The sequence below is a fragment of the Peromyscus eremicus genome, chromosome 1 (assembly GCF_949786415.1).
Source record: "Peromyscus eremicus chromosome 1, PerEre_H2_v1, whole genome shotgun sequence".
NCBI classification, from domain to species: Eukaryota; Metazoa; Chordata; class Mammalia; order Rodentia; family Cricetidae; genus Peromyscus; species Peromyscus eremicus.
Genome location: NC_081416.1, coordinates 143,565,636 through 143,588,086, shown reverse-complemented (window position 1 = coordinate 143,588,086; position 22,451 = coordinate 143,565,636). Strand labels below are relative to the sequence as shown.

Below are 22,451 nucleotides of genomic sequence, written 5' to 3'. Positions count from 1 at the left end.
ACAACCAATACTTTCTTTAAGAAATCTTAAAAACTATATCTTGTATGGACTCATCATTCTCCATCTGAGAAAAGAAAGTGTAATCATATAACATTCTCCCAGTCATCAATTTTTCTTGAAACATTTTAAATTATATAGCATATTAATAATTTTTGAGCATGGTCCATTGAATATATGCACATAATTTATTATGGATTCTATACATGAACATCTTCAGTGATTATGAGTACAGCTACAGATCCAGGATGCACATATTCAAATTCAAAATCTGCTTGTATTCAAATTCTATAACTGTGTGATATTAAGCAATATATTTCATTAATTTCTCTCAGCTTTCATCGTTTTTAAAAGAGAAAACAAACATCATATTGTATTCTTTCTTGAGTTAACTTGTGTAGTACCACCAATTATGATGGTCCAAGGTTCAGAGCAAAATGGTATTAGTTTATGAGTCAGATTGTAAGTTTCATGCCATTAACTTATATTTTAGTTAATATTCTACAGAATGTGGTAGGTTAGTTGCTGTTGTTCATGCCCTAAGAGAAACTTCAGTCTTGCGATTTCTGCACTGTTTTTGTGTTGTTGTGTAGGAAACCACACACACACAAAAAGAACACAAACACATACACACTATACAAATACATACACAAAATACAAACACATTCACACACTCATGATGTGAAAACACACACACAATTTATTCTAGATTTTATCTTTTGTTTAAGATTAAATGCAGTCTTAAATATCATTTTCTTGGCTCCAGAAACAAACCAACTGTTGTTGACTGGTTTTCACTTTTTTGCTCTTTAGGGACCTACCACCCAGCTCCCAAATAAATCACACACAGAGGCTTATTCTTTCTTATGAATGCCTGGCCTTAGCTTGGCTTGTTTCTAACCCAGCTCCCAAATAAATCACACACAGAGGCTTATTCTTTCTTATGAATGCCTGGCCTTAGCATGGCTTGTTTCTAACCAGCTTTTCTTAAATTATCCTATCTACCTTTGGCTCTGGGTTTTTATCTTTATTCTATATACTTTTCTATACTTCTTACTCTGTAGCCTGCTGTGTAGATGTGTACACTTCAGAGAAGCCTTTTTTAGAAGAAGACAGAGCCAAGACTACTCTTACTTGGAGGAAAGTTTAGAGAGTGAATAGAAATAATTTTATCAACAAGATTTTCAGAAACATAGACTTATGTATTAATGTATGATGGATTAAACCCAAACAGATTTAGTCAGGTGCAAATATTTTATAAAATACTTGCATGAAAGTTCAAATAAAATGTGTCCATTTGTGCACAGCTGAACCTTTGTGCTCTTAGAAGGGAAATCACAGTTTCTGCATTGAACACAAAACTGCTATTATTCTTTATTGTGTAGCTGATGTGAAGGTGAATTCTTAAAACAAAAAAAATAAGTAAGAAAAAAAGAAAAAGAAAAAGGAAAGAAAGAAGAAAAGCAGCAATGAGAATTCTTGGAGAAAAGTCTTGTTCCCAGGCATGCTGACCGCCAGAGCATCAGAGTTCTATGGGGGATTTGAAGTTGTAGTTTTAGAATAGTGAATTAAGAAATGATACTAACTTAGGCCCCCAAACCATTGTTTTCTTTTCTTTATTTGAGCATCTCATACATGAATACACTGTATTTGTATCATTTATAACCATTTTCTGTCACTTCTCCAACTCCTCCCAGGCCCCATCCTGTCTTCATGTCTACAGTTATTTTTGCTGCACACACACACACACACACACACACACACACACACACACACACACACAAGTCCAGTTAGTTTTGCCCTTATTTGCAAGTATTTAGAGCTGACCACACAGGATGAGGGCCTCATCCAGGAAATAAGAGGTCTCTCCCACCAGCAGTTTTGCAGCTCCTAGTGAAGGGTACCTGTGAGAAAATGGATGGCTTGGTTATGCTGCTGTCCAAGTGACTCCCTCAGGCACACTGAGATGTCCTCCCTCTGTCAGTTGTCGCTAACACTCAACTCTGGTTTAGCTATTTAAGTTTCATAAGGCAACTTTAATTGTGCATGATTCTTTTTTTTTTTCACTCTTATTTGCTTCAGACTTGGAAAATAATTAATCGTGTCACAAGTATTAGCTAATATTAACTGAGAATGAAGGCTCCTCTGAAATCAATACTGGCTTTTCTGAGGCGGCATCATATTTTAATTCAGGATGAATTACGTTTTCTCAAGCAAACTTTATAAAGTTAACTTTATTAACCAGTTTACTCGCTGGCTAAGTGCCCTGACTATCATAAGTCTTCTGGTGTTGTTTCTATTACAGGAACTTTCTTGTGTATAATATAGACACATTGTGTGAATTGGCATAGTAGCTGCTCCTTTAAAAGCCAGGACAACATATCAGTACCCTCTTTGTAACCTTCTCACTTATGAACTTGCTCACACTCAGTAAGATCTCAGGAATGGTAAAAAACTGAAATCCTTGGGGGATGGCTCATAATCATTGTTTCAGACCCAAACGTTGTATTTTATTGGAATTCGTTTTTCTTGTCCTGAAATGAACGTACTCGATTGCTACATTGGCTCCTATTCATGTTGTGTAAGTGGAGGTCAGCAAAGTACCTTCTTTATTAAGTGTTGGTATGTTACTTTGGGCTGATTTTATTTCTTTAATTATTTTACAGAAGGTTTTATTGTATATAGAAAAAGAAACTTGGGCTTGTAGGGATTAAATACTTTGCTCAATGTACTAAAACTAATAACCAAACCCCCTTTTCCATGTCCACTGATCAGGAACTTGTCTCCCTCCATCTCGGATCTGTTGTCCCTGTGGAGTAAGGGTGACAAGGCTGGACAATGATTTGCAAATGCGGAAGCTGACATTTTCTCTCAGATGGATAAAAAGGGAGGTCTGCATAGAGTTAACCCATTCATTGAACATAACAGCACCTATTCAGATGACTAGATGGTGTTACATTCAAATGCAGTCTTGCAAGCCTTGATGCATCCCTATTTCTTAATGCTCTAAAAGTGTATAATTGCATGACAGATAAAGTACTGCCATATCTGTCCCTCCCCACCCTCTTGTTTTATTTCTTGTCTCTTGATTGATGTGTGTTTTATGTAAACAAATTTGGTTTTCAAGAGCGCAATGCTTATTTGCTTGGGAAGTCTTAAGCACCCAGTTCATGATTTGCTTCTTCCACAGTTTAGGTTTGTGCTCATCAGGAGAGCTGTCTTGATGATTCTCATTTATAACAATGGGCTGTACTGTGACACCGCCTACACTCAAAGGTAGAAAGCACCAGCCAGTTATGTTACAAGCACATGAGGGTTGGAAGGGAGCCAGTGATGTCGGCTGGGAACATGCATGGCTCTGTATTTCCATTGGCCTGTTTTTGCTCAGCTTTAATCTCAGTTTGGGTTCTCCATGGGGATTTAATGAGAGCCACTCCACTCCAACAGATAGTTTGCCATGTCCATCTCATGTCGTTTCTCAAATACTTTCCTATATTCCAATGACCAAGGAAGGAGTTGGAACCTACAAGAGCTCATTCAGAATCAAGAATGTAAACACTTTCTTCATTGGAAGAACTACAAGACACGGGGCGAAAAGCCTGACTGATTTTTTTCTCAATTTTATTTTTTAAAGGTTTTAATTTTTTTAATTCTATGTGTGTGTATGTATATGTACACAAGTATGTGCAAGTATATGTGGGTGCCCATGGAGGCCAGAAGCAGGTATTGGGTCCCCTGGAGCTAGACTTATGGGATGTTACGAACAACCTTACACGGGCAAAGGAAACTGAACTTTGGCCCTCTAAAAGAGTAATAAGTCTTCACCACCAAGCCATTTCTCCAGCCCAGGAACAGGACCCTCAAGAAGAAGTGATTAATGTACATTCCTATGTTCCCCATTTCCTCTTTTAACCTCATTTTCTTAGTAACAGCTGTCACTAACTCCCATTATACGAATACAGATAGGTAAACATTTGTCTTTGACATTTTTTTCTTCATTATATAATCAGTGCATACAACCCATGTTTCCTATGTGTTACAAGGTCACTATTGTTTATATTAGGAAATGGTTGAATTAATCCCCATAGATAATAAGAGTGCAGCACTACTAACACAACATGAAATAAATGTATTTAATTTTTCTTGCTCTTAATATAAATCAAAATAAACCGGAAGGAATACGCTCAGAGAATTAAAAACTGAAGTGGTGCAAATACTATGTGTTTGTTGGTAATGAGCTTCTCCAAGCTTCGTGTTCTTCATTCAGTGATGGTTTATGACTGAAAATTGTTGTCCAAGATCACAGAGCTAAGGCAGGATTAGAATATACATCTTTCTTTCTTCTTTCTATTGAAAATAGATTTTTCTCTCATATAGTACATCCTGGCCACTGTTTCCCCTCCCTCCTCTCTTCCCAGTTCCCCACCAGCAACTCCCCTCTCTCCCAGATCCACTTCCCTCCCCTCCTTTTCCCTTCAGAAAAGAGCAGGCTTCCAAAAGACAACAACCAAACACGACAAAACAAGATACAATAAGAAAAGGCAAAAGCCCTTGTATCAAGACTGGATAAGGCAACCCAAAAACAGTTCCAATAGCAGGCAAAAGAGTCAGAGACCCACGAGCTCCCACTCACCAGTCCTCTGCATACATGTCATGGCTGTTAAATTGGTGTTTTTGTGGAATATACATCTTTCAAGTATCAAGTCACTGTTACTTTCACTAAGGAGCCCTGGTTTGACATTTGAAGACATGAAGAGACATGCTAGTATACAGAGAGATGGAGGAAAACCTTAAAAAGAAGAAGATCAAGTATCGCTATTTTAGTCTTACTGGAATAACAACAACATTTTGCAGACTGGCTAGCTCATATGAACCATGTCCGCATAGCCCCCAAGGCTAGACTATCATTTTCAGGTTCTCCTTGATGCAGTGTTTGGAGATGACATTTACTGTTCTGGTGATTTGATGATGGTACTTTCACACTGAGTATTTGATATTTATATTTTATAAAGACAGAGCACCTTAGACCTTATTATATTCTCAATTGTTCTATCACCAAATAAAAAATTAAAAATCAAATAGTTGGGTATCAACACAGGAAGTTGTGGAGATTCAGTTCAGTCCCTAAAGACTAGAAACATATCTGATAAGAGGACTAACAAATATAAGAAAGTTTGAGTTAGTCTTTACAAGGTGTTTCAACCCATGAGACTTTAGTCCTTGTTCATTCAGATCATACAGTTCTCTGCATACATCAAATGACTACGTAACTTTGTATTTTTAATCTGAATTTTAAATTTAACTAACAGGCTATATCCTTTTTCCTTTATTCTTTTTCAGCAGAGGAAAAATGTGCAGAGTAGATTATAGGGTTTACTGAAATGTGCTGCCTTTCTTCCCTGTTACAGGCCCAACAGCTCACCGAACTGGAACAAAAGTTAGCTGTAGCCAAAAATGAACTTGAGAAAGCAGCTCTTGACAGGGTAAGTTCCCATCCAGGAACCATCACAGCCCTGGTTTCAGCAACACAGGGTGTGCTCTCTGCTGCCTGTGGTCATCCAGTGCAACTCTTGGTACTGCACAAAAGCTGATCACAGAACTCCTGAACGTGTGATGTCTTCCTTGCACTCCATGTTCTCCTCATTTTTTCTGCCATAGTAAACTGAGTGAACTCTGTGGGTTTGTGACTTCATCTTTCTTTTATGTTACTGGCATATTTATTCCATAACACCATGGATAAATGTACTTAATGTGGAAACTATGCAGTTCTGTGCTAACTCTGGAAGAAACAAAGAAAATGGGAGTGACCAGGAGTTGTTAAATGTGTCTTAAATGCCTATGCCTTAGAACTTTTCATCACGTTTGAGAACTTGGAAGTGTACACATTACATGTAGAAGTAATTATATCAATAACAGAGAATATAGGACTTCATATGTGTTGTACCATCATACTTTGGAATACCAGTCCAAACATAAAAATTGCAAACAAAATACATTCTGTCTATAAGTAATAAATGTTCAAATACATGAAAAATATTTAAATTATTTATGGTGGTAGAATAAGTAGAAGAAGAAATATTAAAATTCTGGATTTAATTCTTCTCTGAGAAATGTGGTGTAGGTGGTTGCAAAGAACACTTGCATTTACCACGTTTCACCCTCCACTCATTAAGTGGATGCAAACAGTGCTAGTACTGTGTATATATAAATACTGCATGCATGTTATGCCTGCAGTGTATACGTACATGCTGCCTGCATATTTATACAAATATTTGTAATTTATGCCCAATACAGCTGTATTAAATAGTTATAAAGACACCTTTCCACATTCAATTCGAACTACTGCTAACCTTGTACATAATATTATTTTCTGCATAGCCTTGTAGTTCTCAACATCATCTTGCCTAAACTTAAAGTGTTCTGCCTTCTGTCAAGATCTTTCTATGCTTGTGACCACAGTTTGGTAATAATTTTATTGATAATATTGAACAGGAACACCAGTACATTTGTGAACTTATTTTTTTTTCAATAGTTCATTATATGAACTCAGAAAATTTGTAAAGAAAGGAGGTTGCCTTCTAATTTCCCAACTTGAACTGTAGATATTTTGCTGTGGAACAGACAGGAAAGAGACCATGTAGGATTGGTTCCCTTTGAAAATCTTCAGGTATCACATTTTAGGAAACCCAATACTGTGTGGATAGTTTGATACTGTGTTGTACACCTGGCACTGTATGGTAGGTTTGAACACCAGGCTAACACTGGACTGCTTAGGGATATGACTGTCTCTCATAAGCATATATCTTTGCTTTGTTACGATCCAAACATCTTCACAGCTGACATGAGGAGCTTCTCAGACAGAGGATGTAGACCATGTCACAATAGAAAAATTAGGAAGAACACATCCTGAATGTTAATGATGTTCCTTTGTAAAAACTGGAGCTCTGAGACAAATTAAATATTCAGAGAAGTAAGGAGATATCTCACCAACCTCAGTCCTTCGGAATTACCATTTATTAATTTATCCAAGTTATTAACATTTAATAGTTCAGGGCAGCCTGGCTTCTATTCTTTTGAGTAGATCAGGTATAATTCATTTTACCAAAATTAGTTTTATAAAAAATTTAATTTAAAGTTTTTTCTAGTGTTCACCTCATCTCATACAACTCATGCTCTGTCGCATTTTACATGTGACTTTTGTACATTTAATGGAACTAGAAAATCAAGAGGAAATTTTCCTAGATCACATTAAAAAATTATTCTCTGTCTTTGCTGCCACTGTCTGAAATATGCATTATATCCTAAAAAGACATTGAGTCTTCAAGGTCCCGATGCAATCCCCCAAACTTCTAAGACTTTATTATTCCTGGCCATTGAATTATTCTTTCTAACATATTATCCATTATTTGACACTGTATAATTATTTAATTGATCAATGGTTATAGGGTTTTAAAATAGCTATTGTGAGATGCTGTTTTGGGCATTACAGGAATCAGAAGATATATGAGATGTAATCTTGGTTCCCATATCACATATAATGGACCAATTAGGAAATAATACTTTCTGACCCACAAGACAATAGAATAATAGAAAATGAATATTGCATTGCAAATACTTGTAGCTAACACCAAATCCCAGAGCCACGGCATACTGTATTGGTTAGAAATAGGCCCATGGCACAGAACTCGGGGCTACTACAGAGTCATTCCTTCACCTTTAGCCCTGTGTGCTTGTCCCAGTATCTATCACTCTCATAGCACCACTGTGCAGTGAGCCCATACCCTGCCATAGCATAGTCTGGGAGTTGCTGTGGCTAGATAGTCTCCAGGGACTGTCCTCCTGTGTTTAAGTGATCACTTTGGTTGGCTGGCCATGTTCAAATCTCCCCAGTGCTATGCTTCATAACAATACCACTTAGATATTAGGGGTGATTTGAGTTGCTATATGCATAATGAGACTGATGGGAATATTGTCTTCCATGAGGAAGATACCCAGAAACTTACCCATTAGTATTATTAGTGAATGAGATAATATTGCTTTTCTGTGATGAGCATCTCGTCTTTGACCTTCATAATTCTGTCACCTCTTTTTTGGCACATGGAACTGTAAAAACTTTCACATTATTAGAGATTAATTTTAACAAATATCAAGCAAGATGCATATGAGATTTAAAAACTATAGCTCTAAATTCAGGTGGAAAGGCTATCTCAATCTGTAATGGGAAAAAAAACTAGTTTAAAGAAATTGCTCTCACCACTCTTGTTGTATTTATATGAGAATTTTTTATATCTTGTGCATGTTTATCTTTTAGATATCATGTGCCTTGTGTTCAAATAATCTATTAACTATCACATAATACTGTTATATCACATAATCTTCACATTCCAACTTTGTCCTCAATGTTATTTCTAATGAATGAGTGTCAGTTTATTATACCAAAATAACCAAAAGAACCTCAAGATCTATGAATCAGTTCTGAGTTTCCAGAAACTTAATTATTTATTCAGCTATAACTGGAGTACACTGGAAAATGGTACATTTAGCTACAGAATCTGCAACTTCAAGAGTGGAGGGCAAAACAATGGGGAAAGTGGTCAATCAAGATCACCTGAGAAAAGAATAGTTCTTCAGCTCCGGAGGAAAGCATGCAACATACGTCACCTCATACTTCAGTAAGGGACATCTGGTTGCAGTGAACTTCAAAGTAAATAGTTACCTGAAGCTTTGATATAGACCACCCGGGAAGTATAATGATCATGTAATGGACTGAGCTGTCAGGATTTGAATCATTGTCTGGATTCTGTCCCTGGACCTGTGTGAACACAACCCTGGCAGCATCAGAAACAGGTTTGTTCAGTTAGAGGCACTCTATCGGAGTGGTAGCAAAACAATGACACTAATTCTGGTGACAAATCTCAGACCATGCTCTCTGGTGGTATCGACATAGGCTATCAACAAAGAACTGTGCCAAAATGTAAGGCAGGAGGTCCTGGTTCAGGCTGTAGTCCCAAGAATGAAACACAGGGAGGAAGATGTTAAGAACAGCTTGAAACAGAGAACAAATCATTCTCTACTCCCCCTTGAATGGTTAGAGACACAGTGTGGGCTATATTAACCTCGAGTTCTCATGATGAGGTCAGAGGCCTCTGAGTACATATATTTGACACGGAATCTAAAGTAAAATTGAATACATGTGCACTGTCTTTCACAATACATCGAAACATATTTACTTTAAAATCATCATTTGAACTTCGTGGCTGTTCATTACTTTTAGCATCTGAGTTGAGTTATTGCTCTGACTTAGAGATTTATTTACCAACTGAAAATACACTGCAACCTCTCAATGACTCATCTGTTACATATATGGGCTGAACAGTACGAAAGAAAAAAAAGCACATAAACAGGAAATAATGTTGCTTTCTGCAGGGTCTCAGTATTGAAACCCTCTATTAAAGACTTTTATCTCTATATTCATAGCCATCTCATGCTGATAATTCAGTCAGTCAAATGTCAAAAACCACATAATCTTTAATATGCCCAACACTGTTCACAAGTCTAAAGGACAATAGCCATCTTTCTTTTTAAGATTTATTTTTATTTTTAAATTATAGGTGTGGGTGTGGTGGGTCAGGGCATTTTATATACAAATACAGTGCTACCAGGGGACAGAAGACAGTGCTGCATGTGCTGATGCTGGGAACCAAGCTCCAGTCCTTTATAGGAACAGTATACAGTCTTAACTGCTGAGACATCTCTCTAGCCCTAAGACTGTCAAAAGGATGCTGTGGAAATTCCCTGTGTGCAAGCATTATCTTTTCAAATGGCTTTACACTGTTTCCCCTAGAAGCCTCTAGGAGTGAGGGTTTAATGTCCTTTCTTATTGTCCCCATGTAGAGCGTGCAGTTTCACCTTAACAGTGCCAACATTTTTAACAGCTATATGCAGTTTATTGGTATCTGTCCCATGCCTACCACGTTAACCACACTCACATGCATTTTCTCACTGAACTACTTATATGTCACATCCTTCTGTGGCACTTTCTGCTTTGAAGACTGATTAGAAACCTTACTAAACACAATGAACAGCATCCCTCCCACACCCTGATTGTTATGCCCTCTTGAAATGTTCTCCTTCAAACCAGTTAGGCCATTGCCTTTTAATTCATCCTCATGAACATTTCTTTGTAGAAGCAGAATACAAGCAGAGTATTTGCCAGGATGTAGGATCTGTGACCTCTCAATTATTGTCTGATACAATTCTTCTTGCCCTCTGAGGCCTCCTGAGCCAATGTTCACTGTCCTCATTTCTACTGTGATACTGGTCCCCCATATCCCCACCAAAATCACCTACCAAATATTACGTCTAGTTTCTTAGAATTATCTGAAGTTTCAAACTGCTCTATCTTCCCTTGCAAGCCAGTTCCAAGGACTTACAGGCAACATGATCAGGTCTATAGAGCAAAAGATCCATATCTTAGCATCAATTTCCTGAGTTAGTTATTTTTCTCAGCAATGCAACCAAATATCTGGTGAAAAGTAACCTAAAGACAGAAGAATTTAGTCTGGCTCATGGTTTGAGGGGTTCCATGGGTATCCAAATTACTGACAATGTGAAATGACATCATAAATACAAATGTATTGGACCACATTCATGGCTCCTGACAATGACTGAGACACTCCTGGGTCATCCTGGGAGGGAATACATGGTAGCAGGAATGGCTCTCAGATGCATTGGCAATAGCTTGAGATGCTTGATCAGATCTCACCAGATCAGGTAGCAGAAAAAGACGAAGGAAGTGGGAAGAGAGAAAGGGAGGGAGATGGAGAGAGGGTGAGAGTGGAGAACAAGAGAACAGAGCAAGAGCCAAATCAGAGATCAAAAATCAGGTCAGAATTATGTTCATGCTATTTCCACTTAAGGCCCGTCTCCCAACGTCCCATTCCCTCATCCTAGGTTCCACAGCCCTACGATGCCACCAGCGGGGCACAAGGTGTTCTAGTATAGAACCTACTGTAGACACCACATTGAAACAGAACAAGAGATTTCATTTGAAAACCTGTCTGTACTTGAATGGCGTGAGTGTAGTTTAAGACCAGTGTGGGGAATGGTAACAAGAACCACAGGTAAAAAATATTAACCCTTCCCTTGCTCTCAGGAATCACAGATGAAAGCAATGAAAGAGACTGTACAGCTCTGCTTGACGTCAGTTTTCCGTGATCAGCCTCCTCCTCTCAGTCTCTTCCCATCAAATCCAGCACAGATGTTACATCCATCCAAGACAGTTGCTTCCAAGATTCCAGACTCGAGGACAAAAAGCAAGGTACATTTCAATCCATGTGTTAGCAGTGATGACTATTGTCTCTAAGTATTGTCTCTAAGCTCCATTGTGTAGACTCAGCTCACTGGATCCACACAGGTCAACAAATTCAATGAATGATTAGGCAGCTCTCAGCAGAGAGTAACTCCTTCGGCAGGGCAGTCCCCACGGCCACACAGGGAAGGCTGTCAGAAAGCAATGCTTTATTATCAAACAGCTTGGTTCATAAGCAGGAAATTCTAATTGTTGACATTACAACAACAACAAAAAATATAAAAAAACAATGCATTTTTAGTAATTTTTTAAAAATACTCACACTACGTTCTGATAAACAGCACAGATAGGGACCCTCTTTGGAGGCATAAGCTACATCCTCATAAAAACATGCACATTTAAATTAAGTATATAGCATTCAGCCCATAAGAATCATTTTACAGTATGTAAAAAATTCTGACACGAAGGACCTCACCACATAGGTTGTCAATTAGACCATCTTGTATTGGCTTCCAGTCACTTTTTTTTAAATTTATATTTTAAGGAATTTTAACATGCCTCCATGTTTCATAGCAACTGATCTGTAAGTTGTCTCATCAAATTTCCCAACAGCTGACTATCATCAGAGACTCAGTGGCTTCCTCTGCACACACTTTGATTTGGTCTCTGCAGAAACAGCTTGGTGGTCTCTATGTGTAAATAAACTTATATAGCCTGAAAGAGATGTTGGAGAAAGGAGTTTTGTACCAGGCAGTGCTTTGGAAGGAGCAGCCTCCCTAGTCATTTGCCATGAGGATGTATCATGCACAGCCATGATGCCATGAAGATGTATGTCATGCACAGCAGCCTGACTTAGACAGGTAAGGTCTAAAAACACTTGAGCCACAGGAATACAGTGGAACACTGGGCTGTACTACAGATGAGCTTAATTCCTGTTTACTTCTTATTGTTCTTACTCTGGCATTGCTACTTGTGGTTGTGGGCATAAAAGATTTAGTAGTTTATGTAACCTTGTGATATATCAGCATACTGTCCTGTAAAAAATTCATGAAATTGCATTTCCATTGTTTCATTTTACCACCTTTGCCCTAATTGTGTGTTGAAGAATACTTATAATTTCAAAGTAAATGCTTTCCATACATTGTTTCCTGTTTTTTTTTCCTAAAAATTCTAGGTTCAAAATAGTGGATTATTTGTAACTCAAACAATAGAAGCACATGAAACTGTACTGTTCTGTTCATCAGAGAAGGTATTCAGGAAATTTCTTGAAATGACTAAACACAAGCTCCCACACACACTGATGAGCAAGCCATGGCCTGTTTCCTCTATGTCTGGAGCAGAAGCAAATGTCATCTAAAACCGATGACTTCCAGCCAAGTATCCCTCAATTCTGTGAGCATGTGACTTTTGTCTCTGGCTCAAACTATATTGCTCAAATGAATTATTAGAACTAGGATCTTTATGACCTTGGATATATTGAGGAAATTACTGAGGGTTGTTTTTATTGATTTTCTAGGATTAAATGTATTTCCTTTCATTGAAATTAATAAATACTTATTATCTGTCTTGGTTTATCACAGAAGAGAGCAAGGAGAATTTAACCAAGAAGTTTTCAGATTGCTTATTTTTCAAAAACCAATAATAAAAAAGTCCAATTGTTTAAGATGAATTTCAATAAATCTAGGCTAATGTAATATGCAGTATTGTGTTTTAGAGATTAGCATTAAAAGCTTGTCTAATGTTTATGTTTTGTCTGTGTTATTCATCTTTTTAATAGTGGCAGAAATTGTGTTTTATGTGTGCTCAGGGCATAATCTCTATCCAGGCACCTAGCAGATAATATTGTTCTTAGTCCTGAATCGTATAACATGGTGTAGTGTATACAAGAAAATCAAACTCATCAGTCATGAGAGACTTTTTCTCTGTAAAAGAAAAGTAACGTGCTTTGTGTATGAAGGTAGAGACTGAACACAGGGCCTTGCAAATGTTCTCCTAAGGATCTGGAGTCTCAGCCCACACATAGTTTGTTTGGTTTTTGTGTTTATTTGAAGCAGGGTCTCAGTACCTAGCCCTGCCTGGCTTGAAACTCTCTCCATAGGCCAGGTTGGCCTTGGATTCACAGAGATCTGATGGTCTTTCCTCTTGAGTGCTGAAATTAAAGGCTTGGCCCATGTGTAACGTGGGGATCTAACAAGGCAAGTCCACATAGTTTATCTGGTAGTTAAAAGGAGGTTTATTTTGGGGTAACTTACAGCCAGCCAGTAAAGGGGTTGATTACAGGATCTGGGAGAGGTGAGGTGCAGTCCAGCATGGTTTTCTGGAGAACTCTGACTTGGTCTGCGATCCAGCAGATCCAGCAAATCCAGCATCCAGGATCACTAGGAGCCAAGAGGGCCTGCACATCCAGATCTCAGGTCTTAAGGGCTCCTGTCTCAGCCATACCCCAGGGGCAGGTCCTAGGTAGGCGTGGCAGTTACCAGCTGCCTCACTGGGACGATGCTTCAAGGTCAAAGCTGGAACAGCTCCCCACTACACACGTGTAATTTTTAAATTAGCACATTGAGCTGGTTTAGTATTAGAAAGAGTGGGTTATAACCCATGAAGTGATGTACCTGACACGGCTGCCTGAGAGTCACCCTACTCTGTCCCTTTGGAATTCTGTCTTCTCAGGGGCTCTGCGACAGCTGTGGTAATATAAGTATAGAGTTATATTAAAATAGAGTTCTGTCTTCCACACTACTGCACCATTTTCATCAGTTACATCTGTTTTCATGTAATATTTTTAATTTTAAACTTGAAACATAATGTACAAAATGATGTCTTTCATGTTGATGTTGCCATACATGTAAGTTTTGTGCATTGTTAATCACACATCATAACCCTCCCTCCCCCTCCCTCTTCCTGTGAGTCATCCATCTCCAAATAGCCTTTACCCATTTATCTCTATTTATAGCTGTATCTACATATCTGTAGCATTTATCGGTCTAGCTATCTACCATTATCACCACCAATCTGTCATCTACAAATCATCTATCTACCCATCTATCTAACCTATCACCTAACACTCGATCGTTATCTATACAATATTTGAGAGGAAAAAAATGTGTTGTTTTTCTTACTGGGCCCAGCTTGTTTTGTTTAACACAATGAGTTACAGTTTTACACATGTTCTGGCTTAGTGACCCTCATTATGTTTGAGTACCACATATTCTTTTAATGTTCATCTGTTGATTGGCATTTAAATTATTTCCGTATCCTGATTACTGTGATTAGTGCTATAATGGATGTGATGCTTGGGCATTCCTGTAGTATTTGAACATCACTCATGCTTCTCTATGGTATTTGGACACAGTCCTTCGGTGTATACCAGGAGAGTTGTGCAGGTTTCAACCTCATGAGGAAATTCATTCTTATTTGCATATAATGGCTGCATATTTTATATTCCCGCCAGTAAGGAATAAAGACTCTTTCTTCATATTCTTGCCAGTGTTGTTTGATTCCCAGATTGAAGTCATTCTGACTGAGATGCAGAACCTTTAAAAACTATTTTGAGCATGTCTCTCTCTCTCTTTTTTTGAGAGCTGTCTGTGTGATTCATCTGTATGTTTATTTTTGAGAATTAATTTGTTGACTTCTTTATATATTCTAGACGTTAATCCCTCATTAAAGTAATATCTATCCAGGACTTCCTCTCATTCTGTTAGCTGTCTCATCACTCTGTTTTAATTGTTTTCTTTGCTGAACAGAAAGAAACACTTCTATTTCATGCAGTCTCATTTGTCAGTTGTTGACTTTATTTTCTGGGCTGTTTGGGATCCTTTTCAGACAGTCTTTGTCTAAGAATCTGTCTTGAAATGTTTTCTCATGACCGTTTTGAAGTATTAGCTCTTACATTACGCTTATTGTTCCATTTGGGTAGTTTTATACGGGGTGAGAGACACTCTTGTGCGTCTTAATATCCATTTTTCTCAGCACAAGTTTTGAAAGGGCTGTTGTTTTTTTTTTTCTCTAATGTATGCTTTTGATATCTTTATTGAAAACGAACTGCTTGTCACTGTATGGATTTATTTAAGTCTTCTGTTCTCTTCCACTGTTCTACTTAACTGTTTGGGGGCCAGTGCTGTGCTCGTTTTGTTCCTATGGTTCTGCAGAACAGTTTGAATAAAGTCTCATTTTTATCTTCTTTTGCTCTGTATTGTTTGCGGTATTTGGAATAATCTATACTTGTATATTAATTTCAGCATTTCCTCTAGTTCTGAGAAATGTCACTACAGTTTTCATCAAGGTTTGCGTTCAACCCATCAATCACTTTCACTTTCAGTAACATAACTATTTGAACAATATCAGTTCTGCTGATCCTTGGCCATGGGAGCACTCTGCATCCTCCAGTGGCCTCTTCCACTCTACCTTCAGTCTTTCACGGTTTCCATTTAGAGTTCTTTCCACCTTGGTTATATCTATGCCTTGCTATTTTATTTTTCTCTTGAAACTATTATAGATGTGATTTTCTTCCCAATTTCCTTCTCAGCCTTTGAAATCTTCCTTAGTGGTGTTTTGTGCAGCTCTCCCTGAAATTTGTGACACACATCTAAAACAACAATTTTAAGCCTGTGCATAGAAAAAGACAAAAGTAGCTCAAGTGGTAACATTTGATATTACTTTATTTTTTTTCTAGAAGATTCATGATGTAAACCTTCTGATTTTTCTATCCAAGTGCTTGTGTGTGTATGCTGTATGCACATACATTGTGTACATGTGACACATAAATATATGTTTACATATTTTTAAGCCAAGTGTTCATTACACTACTACAGACTTTTAAGTTTACTGGAGAAAATTTATAAAATAATTTATATGCTTTCTCATCATTTTTTTTTTTTTTTTTTTGGTTTTTCGGTTTCTCTGTGTAGCTTTGCTCCTTTCCTGGAACTCACTTGGTAGCCCAGGCTGGCCTCGAACTCACAGAGATCCGCCTGTCTCTGCCTCCCGAATGCTGGGATTAAAGGTGTGCACCACCACCACCCGGCTATCATTTTGTACTCATTCCCTTGGCTAGTATTGCTATATTAGCCACTAGTCCCACAGCGCATGCCTGCTCTACAGTGTTCCTATCATCACCTGTACTGCAGTATGCCCGCTCCATGAGCCCTTAGTCCTACAGAGCATGCCTGTTCTACAGTCCTCCTGTCACCTGAGGGGATGCAGTTAGGCTTCCTTACCCTCTATCATTACATCCTCCAAAGTTGTTAATACTTCATTCTTTCTAACCTGAGTGCATTTTTTTCTACCTTCTCAGAAAGACATTTTTATGCCTCCACTGCAAGGAAAGCAGAGGTCTTGTAGCTCACACCTGGGTCTGTCTTGTTCTCAGGAGGGTAACTGGGCTTGTCTTCATCAGTCTGGCATGGTCTTTTCAGAGAATTAACTTGAAATGGAATTTAATGCATGTTTATTTTCTTACTTGATGTAGTTTTATAAAATATGTCTCATTGAATATTGCCTTCAACTAGATTTCCTTCTACACACATACTATGAATGTGCTAGACTGTGAGAAATATTTGAAGGTATGGATGTGCACAAGGCAGATGACCAAGTCTTATATGTTTTTAACTTTTAAATTTTAATTTAAAATTTAATTTAATTTAGTGTTTAGAATTCCATGCTCTAAATAGCTTTGATTAAAGATAAAGATTTAGGATATTATTGGTTCTAAATATGTCTGGGAGAATGTATTTGTGATGTCTTTGCTAGATAAAACATTTGTTTTATAGATAACAGTGTTTGCATGGAAAGATAAATGCAAAAGTGTAAACCAGGAAATATCATTTTTATCTTGCACAAACTAAACATAACTAGAGTGAAAAAAAAAAAAAGCAAACCATGGAAGCTAATTTCTCTAATCCTGTGACAAATGATGGCAGCTTGACTATGGTGTAAAAAATGGAAATTGGATCCCAGGTATACTGATGGAGAGAACTGGTGTAAACTCACAATTAAATGTGTCACTGACGTGTGCAACTTGTATGACTTCTTGACTTCAGGGGAAGGTGCACAGAGAGGAAGCCAAGGTTGTAGTCAGAGTTTGCATACATAGATGGCATGAATGATAAGAGAGGTTTTTGAAGGAAAGACAATTGGCTTGTTTTCCATATGCTACTAAACAGTGAAAATATGTATGGTTTTATAATATTGTGTCTTTTATATCTATGTAGTGAATATATATGAACATATATATATATATAGAGAGAGAGAGAGAGAGAGAATATACATATATGCTACTATTTTGTTCCAGCTCTTTGTTAATGATAGCTCTGTGATACACTGAAGGTGGTAGTATTTACACTATTAAAATTGGTATTCAGAATTCTCCAAAGCCACAGAGATAGGATATAGTATTATTCTTTATTAGTGTGTATATTCATGTATACAAGTGTGTGCATGTCTGTGTGGATAGTACATTTAAAACATTAACGTTGCATTATTGCCATCATAAATGATATGCAAACACCATATAAGTTCATACTTTTATTCTTTCCTACTACTTACCTGATAGAACTAAACACAAGCAAGATGCTGAGAAAGTAAGATATTATTTGAAAAAGAATAATTTTTATATTACCCATGAATTTTTAATTATATGCATTTTAATTTAATTTAAACATGGTTGTATATTATTATTTAGAATATATATATTATATATATATATATATAAATATAGCAAAAAGATCAGGAAACATATTACCCAAAGTTCTATCACTTTACACGAAATTGTAATATTACCCAAAGTTCTATCACTTTACACAAAATTGTATTAATCTAGCAGTAATACACTGGTGATTTGTGTGTGTGTGTGTGTGTGTGTGTGTGTGTGTGTGTGTGTGTGTGTCTATGTATGTGCATCTGTTTTATATGTGTGTGTTTGCATGTTTGTAAAGTATGTATATATGCTACATGCATGTGGATATGCAGGTTCTTTTTCACATATGGAGGCCAATGGAGGATGTGGGCATCTTCCTGTGTTGCTTTCCAACATATGGACTTGAAACAGTTTCTCAGTCAACTTGAAGCTTAATGTTATAATTCAAATTGCTGGAGAGGGAGGTCTCAAAATCCACCTGTTTCATTTCCCAGCATTACTGAGGTGTCCTACATGCACAGTTCTGCCTGGCTTTTTACACTGGTGCTCAGAATTCAAACACAGGCCATCATGTTTATAATGCAAGTCCTCTCACCCATTGAATCATCTATTTATTCGATGTGTACAACTCCATAATGCAGAAATAAACATCTTTGATTTAGTAATCAGCTTTAACAAAATTCATTTTTTTCTACTTTCTAGTTAATAATGCTATCAAATTACTTCACTTTTTAATAAATCCCCTTCTTTATCTCCTTATGTATAAAGTGCAAGTAAAATTACCACCAACCTTGTAAAGCTGTTGTGGAAATACAGTGAAAAAATCCACCATTTAGTAGTATGGATCCCTGGGAATGCGGGCAAAAGAAACATGAAATAAAAATAAAATAAATGAAATAAAAAGCCTCGGAAGAGGTCTCAGCCATTAAGAGCACGCATAGCTCTTGCAGAGGACCTGAATTCAGTCTCCAGAATCCATGTCAGGTGGCTCACAAGCAATTTTAACTCCAAGGCATCTTTCCTCTGATGATATTCTAAGAGAAACATGCACATGAATAAAAATACAACAAATATTTAAACAATAAAGTTCTTAGTAAGGTGCCAGTCATTTTTCAACATAGCCATACCATTCTTTAACTGACCTACTGTGAGGACACAATGCATCCACTCACAGAAATGTAATATTACTTTTAGCATGACAGTGAAGCAAAAAATAAGAAAATGCATTTACCATCAGGGGCCACCACAGCAATGCTATAAACGATAACAAATAAAAGAAACACAGATATACCACACCAGAAAAATGCTGAGATTGCCTTAAGGGGACCCATGTTTTAGTCCATCCCAGAATATGTAATTTTGTTGATCTTTGTCTTTCTGCAATACAGCTCACTATCTTGGTTTCTGCCACAGTTACATGGGTAAAGGGCACAGTCGTGAGAGTTCCATAAATACAAGAGGATGATGTGCTAATTTTTTAAACAAAATTCTAATTCTGCTCACCTCACAACCCCTCTATATCTACCCCTCACCCTTCAGTGTACCCCCCAAAAAATTAATGAAAAACAAAAGAAACAAAAAACCATCTTGCTCCTCCATCTTTCCAACACCTTCATTCATCCTAGTGGCATCGAGAGCTGTGGTGTGTCAGACAGTATACACTTTTTGTCCAGTCAGCCCCACCCACAAAATGTTCATTGCAGTGAGTCATTTGTCTGGTTCAAGACCTCTGGTTCCTGGTTCAGCGTCATCACTGGACTCTCACTGAAATGCCTCTGGGATATCCTCTTGTTTCTCCAAGTCATAGAGATCTTATGGTCATCATTGCACAAGACCAGTCCCCTTGTGCACTCCAGCAGGTCATAAATGAAGCAGCTGCTAGGGTGGGCCAACCCAAGGCCCAGGATGTGGGTCTGGGTGATAGCTGAGCATGTCAGTTGGGCCACTAGGACTACCCACCTCAGGTGGGTAGAGAGTGGTCAGAGCCAGCTCTCCCAGGCCCATGACATCAGGCCGGCTCTCCCATGCTTGTGGTGAGGAGTGGGGCCTTCTCTCATGAGTGCTGGGGTCAGCTCTCCCATGGGGGAGGAAGAAAGTGGGGCTCTAGCTCTCCTACTGCAGTGTCCAGCAATGGATAGGGCCAGCTATCCTGGAGCCAACGAGGGTCAGTGCTGGCTCAGCATGGCCCTCGGATTTTAACACGGACATGCTAATTTTTAAAGGTTTTTGTTTTGTTTTGTTTTGTTTATTTGGTTTTTTTTTTTAATATCAAAGTCATTTATGACAGCATGCTCCAGGAATCTAAGCAGGAGTTTCCTGGCATCTGAGTAAAAATAGCATACTGCTTGGTGCCTAGAGTCTTAGTGAATGTGGGTTTTTATTACCTTCCTATCTGCCAAACATCCTTGGCAAAGCAATTCGTAGGAACGATCAGTACAGTACACCTGCAATCATCACAGACCAAGCTTCTCAAACTGGATTGTATTTTCAAATTACTGAGTGTTTTTAAAAAATGCCCAGGTTGACCATGGACACTCTAGATTCAAATGTAATTCCGGACACAGGTGAGTTTGGGAGTTGATCAAAATGCTTAACATACAGTCAACACTGAAAATAATTAAGACATCACCTCTAGAATTAAGAAAGGATTCAATGCCATAAAAGCATATACGTTCTCCTACACCACTGCTGATAGAAGAGATTTCTCATTTAACCCTATTGGAGTGGTATGTTTTAGGTGTTTTTCTTTCTATATAACGTGTTCTCTAGCTAACCACTTAGTTATACCTCATACCAACCACCTTTGCATACTACAGACATATGTAATTCATCTATATCCACAGTTATTATGAGTATAAAAGGTGAAGAAATACATATATATGTATATACATATATATATAATACATCAAAATGATATATGAGACATGAGAAAATTCATTTGGATTATGTTTTGAGCATATGAGGTCATAATGCCTTGTTTGATGACTGCCACCAGATCTGTCCCTTCTCTGCTAATATATGTATTGGCATGTATATGTATGTATATAGTACGTATGTATCACATATATTGCAATCAAAATATGTATATTGGGATTCTGGGCATAGCTTAGTGGTAGGAAACCATGTGTTTAGTCCACAGTACCATAAAAATATGGTTATATAAATGTATGTGTTATATATACATAAGTATGTACATACAACAAATTACAGAATATATATTTGAAACAGTAAATAAGGTGAGACCTTTGTGGCACTTTATTTGTGATACAGGTGCAGAGGTGTGCTGTTAGAGTGATGCAAGCTTAAATCCTCATAAATATTCTTTGTGGGCAGAAAAGGTGAGGAAGGTATGGATTGTGACCACGTGGGAATCTTGAAATGTTTCAGAGAGAGTTTGTCAACAACCAAAGAATAGAAGTCATTTAATCCTTCTAAAATTAAACTGGAACAAAACATTATTGGTGAGAATATTGCCTTCAGTAATTCTCAGAAGTCAAATAATATTCAAAGAAAAGCCTTGTTACCATGTGCAAAGCAGATAGTCTCTTTTACTTCCTGCTTCCATTAATATTCCTGATAATTTCTTCTTTTTTAATTTATTTTTATTTGATAATTTTACTCATGTGTAAAATGTATTATCGTATCCACCCTTTACCCCTTCCAACTCTCCCAGGACAGCACAAAAATGTATGCCCTCCTAACTTCATGCCTTCATTTAAATAAATTATCTCATGTCTAATTAATGTTGCCAATATGCACATAAATGTGGGCCACTCACTGGATCATAGGCAACCTGCCAGTAGACAGACTCCTTCAGCTGACCAACTAGGGCTGGGGTTTTATGAGCCCACACCCATCCTCAGCTTGGTACCATAACAACACTGACTAGAAAACCTGTCAGAATCTGCAGTTAAATGTTAGAAATTAAGTGCCAAATGACATGTTTGAAAGATCCAATCTGGAGCTGAGAAGACCAATTAAATACTGTTTTGCTCCAGTTTTTATGCACAGGCTTCTTGAGCAATTAGACCCCAGACTGTGATCATTCTTTATGAATAGGGTTCTCAGCACAAAGCAACGCACCTAATAAACCAGTATGTGTATGTGCAAATTTATCACAATGAACCAGATATGCTAGTGTTTAGAAATATTGAGTCTACAACTGAGCTTCTGAGTCTGAGACAGCGCTATGTAATGCTAATTGTCTGTGAGAAACGGGTTTCTGAATTAATTTCTCACTGATAACGTAAGACTAAATTCTTTTGCCCAGAAAAGTTTGTTATGAGAACTAATTGCATATTATAGTTTTCAGATGCATTTTTTTTGTTTGTTTGGTTAGTTGGTTGGTTTGGAGTGTGTGTGTGTGTGTGTGTGTGTGTGTGTGTGTGTGTGTGTGTGCTATGAAGTGAATATGGAAGTCAAAAGACAACATTCAGGAGTCTGTTCCCTGCTTCTGGCTTGGGTACCAGGGACTGAACTTGGATTGTTGAATTGCACTTTTACCCT

The 22,451-nt window shown here is 37.6% G+C and overlaps 1 protein-coding gene across 1 annotated transcript in view; it reads left to right on the top strand.

Moving 5' to 3' along the window:
* Luzp2 (leucine zipper protein 2) overlaps positions 1–22,451 on the top strand; it is a 177,300-nt gene that overhangs the window by 121,248 nt on the left and 33,601 nt on the right. The window contains exons 7-8 of the mRNA XM_059253341.1: positions 5,406–5,480; positions 11,153–11,317. Coding sequence (XP_059109324.1) covers positions 5,406–5,480; positions 11,153–11,317 — 240 coding nt within the window. The remainder of the gene's footprint in view (positions 1–5,405; positions 5,481–11,152; positions 11,318–22,451) is intronic.